Source organism: Coregonus clupeaformis, chromosome 6, assembly GCF_020615455.1.
Source record: "Coregonus clupeaformis isolate EN_2021a chromosome 6, ASM2061545v1, whole genome shotgun sequence".
Classification (NCBI taxonomy): domain Eukaryota; kingdom Metazoa; phylum Chordata; class Actinopteri; order Salmoniformes; family Salmonidae; genus Coregonus; species Coregonus clupeaformis.
The window spans coordinates 45,037,959-45,057,235 of record NC_059197.1 but is presented as its reverse complement, the minus strand read 5'-3'; the positions used below and the strand labels follow the sequence as shown (position 1 = coordinate 45,057,235).

Below are 19,277 nucleotides of genomic sequence, written 5' to 3'. Positions count from 1 at the left end.
ACTAAGCCACTTCATCGTGGCTGTTTTTTCTTTTCATAAAATTTGCACGGTAGGAATTCCAGTGAACGAGGCACTGTGGAGCGCCGTTAGAAGTTACCGCTCCAAGTCAGCCTAGTTTTACATCTTCCTGTGCAGCGCGACCCTCGGTTAGTTGTCCGGTTTTGATACATAGTATACAGCTTTTGTCAGATTTGACTTTTCATAACAGGTTAGGAGAATTTACGCAACAGTAGGAGAATTAACGTAGCAGGTTATGAGAATTAGGTTAAGTTTAGGAAAGGAGTTAGGGTTAGCTAAAATGCAAAAAAAAAAATCACTTTTGACGTTAATTTGACAAAAACTGTATCCCTTCTAGCCATGACTTAGTTGTCCCCGACACCTCCTCTTTCTTTATCATGTGACATATATTTTATACTCAGTTTGCGAGAGAGATTCAGTTCATCCAATCGCGTTTCGAGAGGGGCGGCTCGTTTTCTCAACATTTGACAGGGATGATTCTGATCCTCATGACGTCACCCGATACCCTGCGCTCCTACAGTCAGTCAGCGAAGGGATGCTCTGAACGCAAGATTGCAGCATCTTTCCTGAGAGACTACAAACAAATCGCATATCCCTCTAGCTTTGTATCCGTTATCGGCATTCTCTTCCCTTTGGACCCTCTTGCCCTCCAACATCGAACTGCAGGGTGTCTTCATGTACGAAAGGAGGACCGGATAGAACACCATATGTTTATTTCACCACCTTTCCTTTCCCTTTATTTATTTAACCTCTTTGTCGTCTGTATATTTTTGTTTTGATATTTTATTTTGTTGACCATTGCTTAGCTGCAATACAGAGAGGAGCGCCATCGTTCTGCATTGCTTGATAGGAATACGCGCTTTATTGCAGTGGAATTAAATAACACACATATGAAGAAATTAATGGAAGATTAAATTAGCCTACTTTCTACAACACGTTTATAGTATCTGGAACGGGACATAATTGATCGGTTCATTGGATTTTTGTTGAGGTTACGTTCTTCCATACGCAGCGCAAGCATCGTCTTCCTCAGTTAGAACAAATAGCCCATACTCTGCGTAGCATCTCGGTATTCTCTGAAAAGTCGAGGATAACGCGCAAGATATTCCATTCGCAAGAATATACGCATTTTCGATTTCTGAATCGCTTCGTCTATTCAAAACATTTTTTTTCAATAGGCTACGTTGCATAAAGGGATAAACGCATTTTCACCCAACCTACTTTAAAAATGATGGCCGGCGGGGCAGTACAGCAAAACGGGATTTTCCTGAATCCTCATCATCACAATCAACAGCCGCACATGGAGTCGGATCCCCCCGATTCGCGTAAAAGACCACTGGAGACCCCAACCGAGGCTAGCAGCACTAAACGCACAAACACGGGAGGTAAGTAAAAGATGAGGGATTATCTCGAATGTGTGAATCCAGTTTATCCTTATGCGCACACTGGGGTAGCACCGAGAAAGGGAAAGGATGGCAGGTTGATTATCATCTTGATGTAGCATGCCTCAACACAACACTGAAACTAGTGTTATTTAGTGATGTATAAAGCAACATTTCAAACATATTGCATCTTGTTGTAGTCTTTTTCCATTGCATCTATTTACAAAATAAGGAAAATCCTTTGTGTTGATGGGTGAAGACAATGAAGGGGGTGAGTGAGAGGGTTCTGATTTGGAGGGAACCCTCAGGTCTCATGTACACTTTTAGAAAAAAGGTGCTATCTAGAACCTAAAAGGGTTATTTCATTCATATTTTATTTGACCCATTTTGAGTTTTACGCAAAGGAAATTGTGGATATCCAAAATAACAAAACAGTCTCAAAACTACAAACAACTGAAAAACATTCCAATATTGACCTCCCTCACATCCCTTGCTTTGTGACGGGTAATCGTGTGATAATCGATAATCTGTCACATAGGCTAGGCTACTCTAGTCTCTTTGTGTGCAATTACTCAAGAAGACAATCACATTCATATAGACACCATTAGTAGTAGGCCTAAATACAGGAGCCTACAGTATATGTCGCCAATACAGTGCAACATTGTCATCTGCTATAATGAAGTCACTGCTTAATACTTCATCATTATCATTGTAGCATTCAAAATACTGCACCTTTCATTAAAGGCTACATTGCCATTGAATACATTCCAATCATGATTCTATTCACTGGTTGGATCAAACATGGATGTCACCGTAGGTAATCACCATTTGGTTTTGGTTTACATGCTGTCATGCGCCAAGCAATTCCATCCTCTACTGACATTATTACTATACCATTAGTATTTACTTATCCTGTCTTCGTGGACTTTTGATAGGTCTACAAAACATTTTTTAAGGTAAAAAAAAAAAGTTTTAGAATAGGCATTTTAGTGTGGCACACCTACCTACCACACACATAACATTATCATGATATTGTTTACAACCAGAAATAGCCATGTAGTGACCAAAAAAGTGTGGTAGTTACTAGAGTACAGTAACTACCACACTTTCCCATGGAGTATTGTAGTCAACAGACGCCCAGTCAAAATACTTACACACACACACACACACACACACACACACACACACACACACACACACACACACACACACACACACACACACACACACACACACTCAATGGGATTGCACATAGTAAAATGCCAGTATTTTTTTTGGAAACATTGGAATTACTTTCTCAGAAATTATATAAAGAGCAATGTCCTGGAAAGATACAAGATTTATAATAATACATTATAAAGGCTCATACATACTTATAACGAGTAGTAAAGCTTTATAGCTGTCGGTTATAACAAGTTCAGTGTTACCAACCACTTCAATAGCTTGATGTTTTAATATTTGCATCACACACAAACATTGAGAAATGGTTAACTAAAGCTCCACTGAGACCTTTCTAAACAATACCCTCATGATCATAATACATCAAAGTGATTGAATGTGTCTATAGCAGAGCAACCATTGATACTGTGTGTAGGCTAGCTAGTGGCCTGTCCATATTGGAGGCCAATAACTTAATCAACAGGCCTCATTTGCAGGTTGTTTGTGGTTAAACAGAATCAGTTATAGACTTCAGGACATTGAAGCCAGTTACAGGGGGGTACAGCACCTCATCATCATTTGTGATAACATTAGTTTTGCCACACACACACAATGTGCTTCCTCTTCCTGTATAGTGGCCTTCCTGCAGCCCCTTTTTGAAACTGAAGGCATTGTATTCCCTCACCAGGAATCACACTCTGAGGCACATGGTAAGAGAGACACTTTGACTTTGTTATTATTCTACTTTCTTTTGCTATTCGCTTACTAAATTACAATCCTGCTATAGCAGTTTGACAGTGATATGAATAGTTCCTAAAGAAAGGCAAAAATAGTCTGCAGACTACAATAACGCAATCTTTTCTGAAACTATTTTGGAAAACCTATAAAATCTGATTTCATATTTTCGGCCTACATCTTTTATTGAGCTAAATATATCTTAATTCATAAGCATCCTATGTATATGGACTATCATGAAAGCTTTGATTATAAGCTTATCATCTGCAGAAAATGCAGGCATATGTTTACGTTTTATATAATGAAGTCCATAGCATCCATTTTCATGTTAAACTGACATGCTTATTTTGTCATGCTATTCATATTTGTGGAATTGAAAAGGTTATCATATATATCATATTTGCATATCTATTGGACATGTTGTGTATATTCAATTGGTTGTTTATAATTTTGTAATTAACATGACCACCTTCATTCCTTTTGCATGTCATTGTTAAAGGGCGGATTGATTGGGAATGATGATAAAGTGGATGAGACAAAGTTCAACCTCAATGAATGTTGTGTTATACTGAATATTGTCTACTCTACTGAATGTCCATCTCTGTCTCAGTCATACTACAGAAGAGATGGGATGAGAGTGCATTGTGCTGTAGCGTATAGAGGATATAAATCATGTTTATATGTTACATAAGGTGACGTTCTTATCAGGGGAAAAATCACTGACTCCCATGGTTTGATTTATTTTACAATCCAGATGCTTGACTTGCTCCCGCTGCATACCCATGGGACACATATTCAGATAGGTCTTCAGCCCAACTCCCCGCTTATAAATAAAAACATTCTATTCCCCTCTGTCCACGTTCATAAGATATGATGAAGTAATTTCGTAAATGGATGGACTGGCACCAAAGTGGCTTTAGTGGACAGTGGTGAGGAGGCCTTCTAATGCCCTTGCCAAATGACGTGAGGAGACTGTGAATAAGTCCGGGGTGTGTGGAGGGGGGACAGAGAGGGGATGGGAGGACGACGAGAACCCAGACGAGCTAGTGATGGGAGGGGGAGGGGGTGTGATGATTCCCCAACTCTCCCCTCTCTCTGGCAGATACCATACACAGCACTGAGCCATCAGTCTATAGGACAGGGCTTTGATGTTATCGATTGCATCGCAAGTGTTTTGTGTTGCTTTCCCCTCCGGAGCTGAGCTCTTCTCACGCATACTTAAGTGACTTACCTTCCCCGGATCGATCCATTGGTGCTGAGGAGAATGCGTCACACTTTCACAGAGCGAAAAAGCCCAAAAGAGAGCAGAGCTGGTTTTTATAGAGGCTTTGCATAAACATTTGCAAATTGATTTGTCAATGATGGTGAAGGTGCACTATGAACAAAGGGCAAATATAAGCTTTGTCCCGGCCTATCGCCTGCCAATCTCGTAGCCACCCAGTGGGTGTTAGCCCGGGCTGTTGTAGCCGAAACACTGCGTCCCCCCACTTCTCTGCGGCATGGCTGTTTTTCAGCTGAGCGTTTCTAGGCAGCACGGCGCTCTCTTTCTCTCCATCCATGCTCTCCTTCAGCCCATCACGACTGCTCCCCCTTATTCACCTCCACCCACCCACCTCCTCATCAACTGCCAGCTGCCATTGACTACCTACCCCCAGCAACCGCATGCAGCCGTGTCTGCCTATCCATCCCCAACCATTACCATGAACATGAAGGGGGTGCTGCTTCTTCCTCTTCATCATCATCATCTTTTTTTTTTTAAAGCACTGCGTCAAAGAAAAAAAAAATCCCAGTGTATAGGGCGGGGTTAGAGTTGGGGCGGGTGCTGCTCTCGGAATGGTGGCTTACAATTGGGCGTAGGAGTCGCCTGTCTCCTCCAGCCCACTGCCGAGTGGAGGAGAGGCCTCGCGATGAATATGGATGAGAGCGATGAAAAAAGCGATGCAGAGGGGAAGATCTAGCCCCCTCTCGAAACAGCCGTGCTTGACGAACAATGCACGGTGCCTTTCACACACACACACACACATACTGGAGAAGGAGCGCCGCTCAGTATGGTAATTAGCATAGTTCAGATAGCCGTGTCCGGAAAGTCTCAAACGTGGACACTAGAAGGGGGGACATTTTGAAAAGGCTATACACTGATTAGACCAAACCGAAACACATTATGCATCTGGCTATATATGGAACAGAGGACAGCCACCAGGACGTTCATACAGATTAACTGGTGACCTTGAAAAAAACTCCCAGACAACAGAATGGCTACAGATGTGAAATAATTTTTATTTTGCCTTATTCATGTTCTAGGGTTCATGACTCAGAGTAGCCCCCATATAGAACCAAGACAGGTGGTTGTCCACTAACTGGTGTGGAGATTTAACTTGAACAAAAGGAGTGAAGGGTGAGACCAAGCCCCGCTCCCCCACACAAACTCCCCAGCTTAAGTGAACTGCATTTTTCCAACACCCCACTGCTTTAGCCTAGCCCAGAAGCCCACCCAACCCCCGACACCAGATCCCCAGATTTGAACCGTCCAGGATGATGGACCCTATTCTGGGCTCAGGACTCCAGGGAGCCCCTAGCAACAGAGTGCTATGTTTACAAACTAGTTTATTATGTCAGATGCCTATTCATTATTTATTGTAGCTACCCCTTACACACATAATGACACACACACACACACTCACACACACACACTCGAACGAATGACACTGATCCAACCCCAAGCATACTAGGAGTAAGACATGCAGGATGTATTCTGACCTAGCTGGCTCACTTTGTCATTTTCCCAATAGAACACATGGGAGTGGTGAGTTGGAAGCATTTCTCTGAATACACACATACACATGCATGCATGCACTCACACACACACAAACACACATAAAAACACACACACACATATATTAGGTGACTGATTTTCCGCCATTAAAGGGGCACTTCGGGATTTTGGCAATGAGGCCCTTTATCTACTTCCCCAGAGTCAGATGAACTCATGGATACCATTTGTATGTCTCTGTGTCCAGTAAGAAGGAAGTTAGAGGTAGTTTCGCAAACCAATGCTAACTAGTGTGCTAGCAAATATCCATAGACTTCCAGTCATTACGCTAACTCTAGTTAGCAATTGCGCTAGCACTAGTTAGCAATTTCCTTCAACCTGCTCGCAGAGACATAAAAATGGTATCCACATGTTTATCTGACTCTGGGGAAGTAGATAACGGGCCTCATTGTCAAAATCCTGAAGTATCCCTTTAAATGTTATGCACTGACGTGAAAGGAAATGACTGTGTTCCTCCAGAAACTTTAACTGCTGAGATCTGTCCCTGTTTGTGTTGTGTGAGAGGAAATAAAACAAAGACCCTCGACAACCAGGAACTACAATCCTGATGCCTAACATCTGCTCAGGGCGGATCACATCTCTGTCAGGTCCATGCTCATTTACAGTGGGGAAAAAAAGTATTTAGTCAGCCACCAATTGTGCAAGTTCTCCCACTTAAAAAGATGAGAGAGGCCTGTAATTTTCATCATAGGTACACGTCAACTATGACAGACAAATTGAGGAAAAAAAATCCAGAAAAACCCATTGTAGGATTTTTAATGAATTTATTTGCAAATTATGGTGGAAAATAAGTATTTGGTCACCTACAAACAAGCAAGATTTCTGGCTCTCACAGACCTGTAACTTCTTCTTTCAGAGGCTCCTCTGTCCTCCACTCGTTACCTGTATTAATGGCACCTGTTTGAACTTGTTATCAGTATAAAATACACCTGTCCACAACCTCAAACAGTCACACTCCAAACTTCACAATGGCCAAGACCAAAGAGCTGTCAAAGGACACCAAAAACAAAATTGTAGACCTGCACCAGGCTGGGAAGACTGAATCTGCAATAGGTAAGCAGCTTGGTTTGAAGAAATCAACTGTGGGAGCAATTATTAGGAAATGGAAGACATACAAGACCACTGATAATCTCCCTCGATCTGGGGCTCCACGCAAGATCTCACCCCCGTGGGGTCAAAATGATCACAAGAACGGTGAGCAAAAATCCCAGAACCACACGGGGGGACCTAGTGAATGACCTGCAGAGAGCTGGGACCAAAGTAACAAAGCCAACCATCAGTAACACACTACGCCGCCAGGGACTCAAATCCTGCAGTGCGAGACGTGTCCCCCTGCTTAAGCCAGTACATGTCCAGGCCCGTCTGAAGTGCATTTGGATGACCCAGAAGAGGATTGGGAGAATGTCATATGGTCAGATGAAACCAAAATATAACTTTTTGGTAAAAACTCAACTCGTCATGTTTGGAGGACAAAGAATGCTGAGTTGCATCCAAAGAACACCATACCTACTGTGAAGCATGGGGTTGGAAACATCATGCTTTGGGGCTGTTTTTCTGCAAAGGGACCAGGACGACTGATCCGTGTAAAGGAAAGAATGAATGGGGCCATGTATCGTGAGATTTTGAGTGAAACCCTCCTTCCATCAGCAAGGGCATTGAAGATGAAACGTGGCTGGGTCTTTCAGCATGACAATGATCCCAAACACACCGCCCGGGCAACGAAGGAGTGGCTTCGTAAGAAGCATTTCAAGGTCCTGGAGTGGCCTAGCCAGTCTCCAGATCTCAACCCCATAGAAAATCTTTGGAGGGAGTTGAAAGTCCGTGTTGCCCAGCGACAGCCCCAAAACATCACTGCTCTAGAGGAGATCTGCATGGAGGAATGGGCCAAAATACCAGCAACAGTGTGTGAAAACCTTGTGAAGACTTACAGAAAACGTTTGACCTGTGTCATTGCCAACAAAGGGTATATAACAAAGTATTGAGAAACTTTTGTTATTGACCAAATACTTATTTTCCACCATCATATGGCAATAAATTCATTAAAAATCCTACAATGTGATTTTCTGGATTTTTTTTTCTCATTTTGTCTGTCATAGTTGACGTGTACCTATGATGAAAATTACAGGCCTCTCTCATCTTTTTAAGTGGGAGAACTTGCACAATTGGTGGCTGACTAAATACTTTTTTTCCCCACTGTATATCAATCCATCCACAGTGCTCACTGGGATGTATCAGCCAATTATTTAAAACCCACAAGAGTTCAGCCTAAAGCCTCTTCTCACAAAACATACTAATTCAATCTAAGGATGTTGTGCCCTAGCCTGACATGGCTATTTTCTGACAGCGTCTGGGAAATATATCTGACAGGGTTAGAGCGAGTGGTTTTATGTTCCCTATCAGAGATCGATGTAGAATGTGTGCGGATTGTCTAGACAGGAGTAGCCGAGCAACTGTGCACAGTCATCATGCTTGATTAGTAAGGGCTGCATGATGGACTATCATCTGAGCGACTAGGACTCGCCATGATACGGTCAGATCTGTATAAAAAATTATTAGAGACAATTAGAACATAATTTTTATGTATAGAAGTGACCCACTGTGTATGAAAGGTGTGTGTTTACTGTTTATGAGATGTTTATATGAATATACAGTATTTATGTATGTATATACAGTATGTATGTCCACGTGTCTGTGTGTGTATTTGTTGTATTTGTGTGTGTACTTGTATTGTGTAGTGCGTATGAGGGTTCATGTGCAGCAGCAGAACCCGTTTGTGTTTGATATTATTGATCCATTCCATTATTAATTGAGGCTGGTTAAAAGTAGACCCATTCCAATCAAAACGAGGTCAGTCTTGGCTTTATTGGGAATCTGGGTCAATGCAGAACGCAGGCAGTTCTGCTGCTTCTTATACTCAGCGCAGGCAGGCTTACTGTCAGTTAGTGCTGTGTGGGAGAAAACAATGCTATAACCTGCTTTAAAACGCAGAGGTCCGTCCCAGCTCTATGTATGATTTCATGGCTATGACCTTACTCCCAGTTAGAATGGAAAGTATCGTATTTCCTCCTCTTGTAAAGCGCTTTCTCTCCATCGCCCCTTGGGTGGGTTCAACAGACCAGGTCCCAGACGGTGCCAATGGTGCATTTTTATGATTTGGAGCATGCAGAGGAGAAAAGCAGTGCTTAGAAAACACTATTTCTAACAAACACAGACTCTTTGCACACACACACACACACACACACACAGCCATCCACCCACAAACAAACACTCACACAAAACATAACACATGGGGGTGCATCGATTAATGAGATTATAGCAGGACCAGTGAGTGTTTTGATGAAAGATAATGAACTCTCTCAATTAGCTGATGATTCCCCCAGCCAGGCCAAAACCTGTTCTGTCTGCCTGCCTGCACCCCTCTCACCATCTCCCTCACCAATGCTCTATGAGGTACTCAGTGTTCTTGGTTCTATGAGGTACTCAGTGTTCTTGGTTAGAAATAGCATGACACTCCTGAACACATGCTAGGAAGTCATCAATACACATGCAAAAGGTGTCGCTATTTTATTGCAACTCAAGTCAAAAGTGTGAGTGTAGCCATCATTATACCCGACAATCAAAAGGCAATGGTGTCACAACTCATGAGCCCCATCCCCTTCTCCACATCTTGCACAGTGGATTTATTTCTGTTGCATTAGTATAGAACAGGTATTATGCCATGTTCCATCCGTAGTGTAGCTTGTACATCAACAGTGCATGTGTGTCGTGAAGTGACACAAAACCATGCCCTCGTAATAATAATCCTATTTATATCTGCCGCCTTGGGGAGGCAACCTGGATTAATTGTGGTGGAATATTAGGAGAGGAGGAGAGGACCCAGGCGATTGGCTGAGACACTGGGATACAATGTTCCCTTAACCCTTAAACTACCAACATATTTTACATACGTGGATTACCAACTGGGGTCATTTTGACCCCAAGAAGAAACTATTAGAAAAAGCAAAAATCATAGAAAAATATCAACGTAATTATTTTCAAAAAACCATTAGACATAATGCTATCAGATTATTTTAGCAAATGTACAGTTAATTAGCATATTCTGTAAACGGAAATAAAAAAAATCCCTTATACACATCCACATGAACACTAAAAAGCTGATTTACTATCATTTGATTGTAGTATCATTCAGTCAAGTAAATATTAATTGTGTCATATTTGTGGTAAAAATGTCTGTCATTTAAAGGGGCAGTACACCAAAATTTGAAATATGCTACATTTTTTGGACAAAAAGGAATTCACCCATTGATCCTGAGAGACATATGGCTTAGTTTTCTTTATTTACTCACCCCACAGCCAGCATTAGCATCACTGCTAGTGAAACAATGGGAGTGGTAGGGTCTATGGCAGGATGCTTCAAAAAGCATACACAAATCCTCAAAGTCACTTCAAAATAAATGTTATAACAACCAAAATACCAAAACAAGTTGCACATATAGAATATTGGAGGGTATTAAAGGAATTCTGGTATTTATATAAAATATTCTGTCTAATAACTATTTTCTGGCGAATACGAACCAATACAGCACTATATGTACTTTCAGAGGGGAGCTAGCTGGTTTCTTTATTAAAATTCTACCAAGCATTCATACCACTGACATACTTTTATGAGCTGTTTTGACTGCAACTAAGCATATATCTAAGGTAATTTAAATGTTGTACACGGTCATACCTAGTTATAACCAGTTATAATCATAGGCAAGTACATAAAGTGCTCCATATCTGCAGGTGATCTGTCTATCAGGTTAAGATCACTACAACAGGTCCCCCTCCACCTTATGAGGATTTGTCTTGCTTAATATTATTCAAATAAATAGTTTTTTAGATTTGCCCTAGAACAGGGATCTCTAACCCTGTTCCTGGAGAGCTACCCTCCTGTAGGTTTTCATTTCAATCCCAGTTGTAACTAACCTGATTAATCTTATCAACTAGCTTAGTATTAGAACCAGTTGTGCTAGATTTGGGTTGAAGCTAAAACCTACAGGACGGTAACTCTCCAGGAACAGGGTTGGAGGGCCCTTCCCTAGAATAATGACTTTTCTGAGAATACACACCAATACAGCTCTCTGTGTAGATTCAGAACATATCAGCATTCTGTCTTGCAGTTCTATCAAGTATTTACACCATTGGCAGACTTTACATACCATTGGCAGATTTTTATATTCACAAAAATAAGGTAATTTTGGTTTTGTACACAGTCATACGATACGTGGTATAGAAAAGTATAATTTTAGGTGAGTACATGGGGAGCTATATCTCTGCAGATGATCTGTCTATCTGATAAAAAATCACTGATACAGGTCCCCCTCCACCCTCTGGTGGCATGGATAACTTGTAATTATGTCCCCAGAGAAACCTAGATTCAAATAAAGGTCCTATCTATACAAGTTCTATAGGCGGAATTATGTGTTTTTGGCTGGGGTCAGAATGACTCCAAAGGACTTGAATTTTAAAAAAGTTCATATGTGGTCCTCTATAGCTCAATTGGTAGAGCACGGCGCTTGTAACGCCAGGGTAGTGGGTTCGATCCCCGGGACCACCCATACGTAAAAATGTATGCACACATGACTGTAAGTCGCTTTGGATAAAAGCGTCTGCTAAATGGCATATTATTATTATAAACAATTATTTAGATGTATTAAGAAAACATTGATTGACAAATTCATAAAAAAATTGAAGAATTGAATAAACAACCTTTGGTCTATGATCCAAAGTATGCCTATGGGGTCAAAATGACCCGTCGGTAGTTTGAGGGTTAAAGTTCCTGTCAGGGAAGAGGCTATAGACATTCAAGTCCCTGTCAGGGAAGAGGCTATAGACATTTAAGTCCCTGTCAGGGAAGAGGCTATAGACCTTAAAGTCCCTGTCAGGGAAGAGGCTATAGACATTCAAGTCCCTGTCAGGGAAGAGGCTATAGACATTCAAGTCCCTGTCAGGGAAGAGGCTACAGCCGGTTGCTGGCTTAAGGCTTCCGCATGCTTCGGTTCGGCTGGTGCCTAGGTATGCGAGTGTGCTCGACCGCTTGAAAAGACCTTTGCTTGAAAAACTAGAATAAAGCGGCAATAGTACTGTTTGTCCATCTTGAGATGCCATAGCCAGTATACACTTCCTCAAAATAGTCAGAATTCAAGAAATCTGTCATTAATTTTGACGTTTTTGCCAAGGAGATCTTAGTTGCACAATTTTACATCTAACTAGGATGTTTGGTGCAGTATTTCTCAAGTAAAAAAATGTGCATGAAAACGAGTCATCTCTCGTTGAATGACAACAAACACTGCATTGAAGAATCCCTACTGTTGATCAATCAACGACGAAGGGGCGTAGACTTCGGCTTCCGATCTTCGGCTTGCCTCGAGAAAGAATGTTGTGTGCACAAACAGCCCAAAAAAACCTTCCCCGAAGGCCAAAACGAACAGAAATGTCACAAAATGTCCCTACCGTTGATCTATCACCAACGAAGGGGCGTAGACTTCGGCTTCCGAACTTCGGCTTGCCTCGAGAAAGAATGTTGTGTTCATAAACAGCCGAAAAAACCCTTCTCGAAGGCCAAAATGAACAAAAACGTCACAAAATGTCGCTATAATATATGCACGAACTGTTCTGAACTGTTTTGGGTAGGAATCATGTGGACGCTTCAGCAGGCAGGTAGCCATTTCTATACAAAACAAAGGCACTTTTGTTCCGAAGGGGGGTTACTAACTTTGTTTCCTCTCTGCTGCTAAACCCCCATTTGCCCACTTTGAAGCAACGCCTTCATGTCTTCAAGCTTTTGATGTTTCAGTTGTGTTCCTACTACAGTAGCCTGCCTGCCTTTGTGTTTTGTCCTATATCCAAGGAGGGTGGGCGGAAGAACAGGAGCTGAGAGATGTGCAAAAGTTCTCTGTTATGTATACAGTAGTTTTGAAACTGGCCAAAGTGTAAGGGGACATTTATGGAAACCAGTCTGTGTAGCGGTAGATGGTGTATATATGGGAGTATGGTTATGCAATGTCTGACTGTGTTTCCAAAAGCATCTATTTGATTAGATTTAACAAATCACATAGCCCTTTATTAATAACGGTCAGGCAAGATGATGACAAAGAGCAGATTCTTGTGAAACGCTAAAATGAGATTAAATCAATTTGTGAAATGATTTACAGCTGTAAATGCATAAGAAAGAGGATAGTTGTTATGGATTGTCATCATAATCTAATCATGCACAGATTATTTTCTGTAGAGTCTAAGGATGCCTGAAAGATGAATGGATAGGTTGAGGGGGAGAAAGAGGGGGCAAAACAGAGATGGAGGATAATGGCTGTATGATTTTAGTACAGGTAGATGGATCACCTGAGTGTAGTACATTCTGACTTTCTTTTTCTGTTTCCTGCCTGCAGAGGAAGGTGAGTACTTCCTAAAGGTGCTGATCCCCAGCTATGCAGCCGGCTCCATCATCGGCAAGGGAGGACAGACCATCGTCCAGCTGCAGAAAGAGACCGGCGCCACCATCAAACTGTCCAAATCCAAAGACTTCTACCCTGGTGAGTGCTCGTTGACCAGTGCTATATTTCAATCAATGATGCTGTATTTTAGAGATCTTTCAGTACAAATAAGCTTATTTCGGGAGTTTACTATATGTATTTATTTTCTGACCTCTGCCTCTCAAAGAGGCTTCCCTTTTGCCAGAAGTGTTGTGTCTGGAACCTGATTCCACTGGGTAACAGACATAGCCTCTATCAGGGCTCAAGTTTCATGCAGCCGTGGATCACATAGGGACATGCGAGCGAACACAGAGTCAAGTTCACCACAGATACAGGATTAAAGGGTTAATTAAAGGTGAAATTGTATTTACCTAAACTCTAAATTCCCTCATGACATGACGTTTTGCACGGCTAGACACATGAGATGCACCTCAGCTGTGTGCCATGCTGTCAGTGAAGGAGCTTGTGTGCTCGATTAGAATTTGCTCTGAACAACACAGACAGGAAGGGATACACTGAAATTATGAGACGAACCAATCACCGTACATGTTATATCTCTATCGCACTCAATGGGATTCTTGTTTGGACATGTGAGATGGGAGAAGGTGGAATCAGTTTCAGATGTTGGCTCCTTGTTAGAAGAGCATTGTAATTCCCTGTACATCCTTCTACTGCTAGCCCTGTCAACAGAACAGGCCATCTCTGTTGTATCTCCTCTCCCTGGGACTCAAGACCCCAAACTCCAGCCAGCTAGAGCAGATGCAAGGTGCAAGACCCCCACCACCCCCGACCCTCCCAAACACCCCCAACCCTCCTCCCTTATTGGAATTGGCATTAACTAGTGATCTGATGTTGAGAACGGCCTTGTTGAGATAGAGAGTGAAAAGGACCACAGAAAGAGGGAGGAAAAGAGTGAAAGGGGGCTAAAGAAAGAGATGGCTGTAAAGGCCCTTTTCTGTTGTCTTGGAGATGGAGGGATATAGAGGAACTGTGTAGGGGGAGGGGGGTGTCCTTCCTCTGCACTGAAGGAGGCATCTATATGCAAATGAGCACCGGGCGGCTCTTCCTGGGTGACAAATCAAAAGGTCCACCTGCTGCGATGTCCCGTCTGGGGGCCCACTAGGGGGGCACAGAGGGAGGCGCCGGGCGAAGTGAGTGCCGTGGGGAATGATGGGGAAAATAGTTGAATCAAGTCAGAAGGAATGGCTGTGTAGTGCTTGAGACTCTGTCCCACCGTACAAGACGTGCTCCCTCAATTCATCCTGGGATAGTGCCTCACCAGCATTTCATTCCCAACCAATTAGTTGGCCACAGCAGGATTGGGCCAAGACAGGCAACCATTCATTATTATAGGAGCCAAGATTTATTAGATACAGCCTCTTCCAAATATAGGCCCCTGCGACGTTTACTGGAAAGTAGCGACAATATTTTACTGCGACCTGCCTCGGCAGAGTGGAGGCCCACTGCTCCATTTTACAAGGGCTGAAAAAACTTAGATTAGAAAAAAGATCTCTGAATGACAGCATCATTGCTCATACCTGCAGGTGTCTGGGCATATAGGGAGAGAAGGTAAAAGATGCTGCAGCCACTCATCCATTACTCTTTCTTTGGGGATCACAAGCGGAATAAAGATATTAAGACATTAGCTATCGCACCCAGAGCGATGTGATATTGACATTTGAGAAAAGCTGGAAACTGATTAAGAAAGTGAACGTCTCATTTCATGCCTTCAGATGGCAATTAGCCTCAAGGTGCTATATGCTCGTTCACTTTCATATGTTAGCTGCCGACTAAGTAATACAAGAAGATAGCTAGGTGTTTTCCAGTCCAATTATCATCCAGCTGATGAGCTTACTTGTTCTGGGTCACCTCTCCAGTCTCCAGAGACTGTAAGTAGGTCAAGAGAATGGTGGTGGCGTCTCTCACCTCCTTTAATATGAGGACCATTTTGCTGAAAATTTGGGAGATACATTACAGTAAAATGCTTATTAACACAGGGTTCATAAAGACCACAGCCTTTACATGTATTTGACCTATGAACCCACCTACAGGCTACTGCCTACAAATCGTTTGCCCCGTCCACCTATGACACCCCATCCCTCAGGATGCCCTCCCAGTATGACATCACCACAGGGTAATGGGGTTCAAAGGTGATAATGATGGAAGAAAAAATTACTCTCGCTTTATGTGAGAGAGAGTCTTGCTGGTTGTTCCTAAATGTTGACTCCCTCCACGTTTAGTTTGTCCCGACCAACCGCTCACTGATCTTTCCCTCTTCTCTGTCCCTCCCTATCGCTTTGTCTTAATCCTCTGCCATGATTGCGGTTTTCAGTATTTAATACCTAGCCAAACCCCCCAGCCCTCCCCGCTGGTCCCCCAAGCATTATCAACATTACTGATTTCTCCCTTCTAAGCCGCTTAAGCTCTAAGCTTTTTGAGTGAAAGATGAAAAGCCACAATATTACATATTCAACTCGTCTGGGTGAAATGAGTTTCCTGTTTGTTTTTATTTTCTGTCTATTTTCTAAATGTATTATTATTACCGTCTGTGGTTTAATTCAGTTATTCAGTTACATTTACATTTTACATTTTAGTCATTTAGCAGACGCTCTTATCCTTATTCAGCAGAGTTAACTCACCAGTAGGAATGGCTTGAATTTCTAGCCGGCTTCTTGAAGACCATCAGTTTGTTAGCTTGTTCAATTCAATGGGGTTTCATTGGCAATTGACACAGTGAAAGGGGTTAATTGACATTATGACATAGTGGGGGATACTCACCAAAGTCAATATCTAAGAGGGCAGCGTTGGCTCATTCCACCAGGATATTTTTGGAAGTTCCATGTAAGGCTTCGTACATGTAGAAGACCACATCTTTCACCATAGGCTTTACCTTCTCCTCGTAATCCTGGACAAGAACACACACTTGACCCTAAACTTACACTGAAATGTAGGAAGGACATAACACAATGTATCCAGTGATGATATACAGTTCAAGTCGGAAGTTTACATACACTTAGGTTGGAGTCATTAAAACTTGTTATTCAACCACTCCACAAATTTCTTGTTAACAAACTATAGTTTTGGCAAGTCGGTTAGGACATCTACTTTGTGCATGTCAAGTAACTTTTCCAACAATTGTTTACAGACAGATTATTTCACTTATAATTCACTGTATCACAATTCCAGTGGGTCAGAAGTTTACATACACTAAGTTGACTGTGCCTTTAAACAGCTTGAAAAATTCCAGAAAATAATGTCATGGCTTTAGAAGCTTCTGATAGGCTAATTGACATAATTTGAGTCAATTGGAGGTGTACCTGTGGATGTATTTCAAGGCCTACCTTCAAACTCAGTGCCTCTTTGCTTGACATCATGGGAAAATCTAAAGAAATCAGCCAAGACCTCAGTTAATTCAGTATATCATCTAAATCCAATTATTGATGTTGATTCTGACTGAATTTCAGAAATATTGTGATGAATGTATAGCTTAACGAAGAGCTTCACAAGTAATATTAAGTTATGTTGTTATTATCTAGACTGCCCTCTCCCTTTTCACTTCTGGTCAGCCATGTTCCAAGGAAGTAGTTTTATTGCAGGAAGTGATGCTGTTCAGGGGAGTAGTTAGATATGGGATGGTGCATTTTAAGGCTAATGGTAGAAGGATACCGCTATTTTGACTGTATTTTGAAGTTAAACTCGGTGAACCTAGAGACAGGCCAGTTTCATTGGGTGAGATAGTGGTGCCTTGAACTGTTAATGATTTTTGTCATTGATTACCTTTAGAATACATAGAAAATGCTCCCATATCCACCATTGGCATACATGTACAGTTCACAGGAGGTTGGTGGCACCTTAATTGGGGAGGACAGGCTTGTGGTAATGGCTGGAGCGGAATTAGTGGAATGGTATCAAATACATCAAACACATGGTTTCCAGGTGTTTGATGCCATTCCATTTGCTCCGTTCCAGCCATTATTATGAGCCGTTCTCAGTACTCAGTGCCTGTGTGCATGTCAGCCTAGTATGTGGAGGGTCTTTGTTGAGCAGCAGTAGTGACAGTGTCACCAGTAGTAACAGCAGCAGTCCCAGTAGTCCCAGTGAGGATCACAGGCTGGTGACAGGGTGTCCAGTGTCACCGTGGGGGCAGAGTAGGTCCCCTTAATCCCACTGGCTTTGTTTTGTTTTCCATCATGTGTGACGTCACCGTCAAGCCAACGAACGGCCCACTGGCTGAATAATGCCTCGGTGCCAGTCAGTGCCTGAGCGATCACTGCACAGTCTACCATGCCACCATGGGGCTGTCACGTCACAGGCAGGCAGCACACACAGGAGCACACAGGAGCAGAAAGGAGCACTGGGAGGATTATAACGATGATGATTAAACTACTACTTATCAGCCTCATTATCCACATTATCTTCACCATGTTATTGTTTTGATTTGAATGGTTTTCTGGCATTATCAAGATGGCCTTGCTTGACTGTATGACAGCTATTTTTGTGATGTATTCAGTTTCCTGCACATTTTGTATGCTTCCTGGTCCACTCCATCACCCAGCTGCTTTGTGTATCTAACCCAGAGGCTTCACTCACCTCTGTCACAGCCTGCATCAGGCCACATCAATCACCCTGCCCAGTCAAGAAAGGCATGGCTAATCAACCTAAGAGCCACAAAGGCATGGCTAATCAATCTAAGAGCCACATCCACAGCGGAGTGCAGGACATTGTAGCTACCTGCAGACGTATATACCCAGATGCATTCAGCTCAATCTCTCTTCTTCCCTACTACCCTTTGCAGCTATCCAATTTTTCATCTCTCTCTCTCTCTCTCTCTCGCTCTCTCTCGCTCTCTCTCTCATTAGCTACCTCTACCTCTTTCTTCTTCTAAGTCTCCTCACTGTTTTGATCTCTCATCCTGTATCCTTTGCTCTCTTTCTCCCTGATCTCTTCAGTCTCTTGGGTTCTGTACCTTTGCTGGCTCCATGTGCTCCAGCTTTTTAATCAGATATATTAAAAGAGCCCACTGGGACCGTCCATAAATATACCTCCATCAATATATATCCCACAGATCAATTGTGCCGGGAGTGGGAGTAGGGTCTGCAGTGCGCTCCACCATGCCCGCCTGCTGCCTGCATGGTGAAATATGATTGTCATCAACCCCCTACACTCTCACTATCAAACACCCCTCAATAATCCAAATCCCTGCATAACCTCCATTGATCTAACAGGCTTAAGTCTGTGTTTACTTCTTGAAATGAGAATTGTGTGCAGGGAAAGGTTAAGGGAAGAGAGGCAGTAATCTTTTTCCACCCACTGAGTTTTATCACACGGTTACTCATATCCCCCCCCCAGACTCCCCCTGCGCCACCACAGACAGTCAGTCTGATAACTCACACCTTAGTTAGAGTAAAACAAGAGCAATGTTTTCTTAAAAGTGCTTGAATAAAAACCAAACGGGTGCATCATTTCCAGCTGAAATTGTATGTCATGAAACATGGTATTATAAATCAAATAAAAAGTATTACAACAAGACTTGTTTAAAGCTCATTTTTTAAAATATTCTCTCCAGTGAAAGAATGCAGGGGACAGTGAATCCAGTCATTATCTTACTTTCTTTTAAGAATCTTTGAACAGGTTCCTTTT

The 19,277-nt window shown here is 42.4% G+C and overlaps 1 protein-coding gene across 2 annotated transcripts in view; it reads left to right on the top strand.

Moving 5' to 3' along the window:
• Window positions 1–485: 485 nt before the first annotated feature.
• The window catches only part of LOC121567422 (RNA-binding protein Nova-1-like), a 53,830-nt gene continuing 35,038 nt past the window's right edge, over window positions 486–19,277 (top strand). The window contains exons 1-3 of one of the 2 annotated variants that reach the window (XM_041877451.2): window positions 486–1,403; window positions 3,194–3,268; window positions 13,554–13,697. In XM_041877451.2, coding sequence (XP_041733385.1) covers window positions 1,247–1,403; window positions 3,194–3,268; window positions 13,554–13,697 — 376 coding nt within the window. In that variant the 5' untranslated portion in view covers window positions 486–1,246. The remainder of the gene's footprint in view (window positions 1,404–3,193; window positions 3,269–13,553; window positions 13,698–19,277) is intronic. The other variant, XM_041877452.2, reaches the window with a different exon arrangement.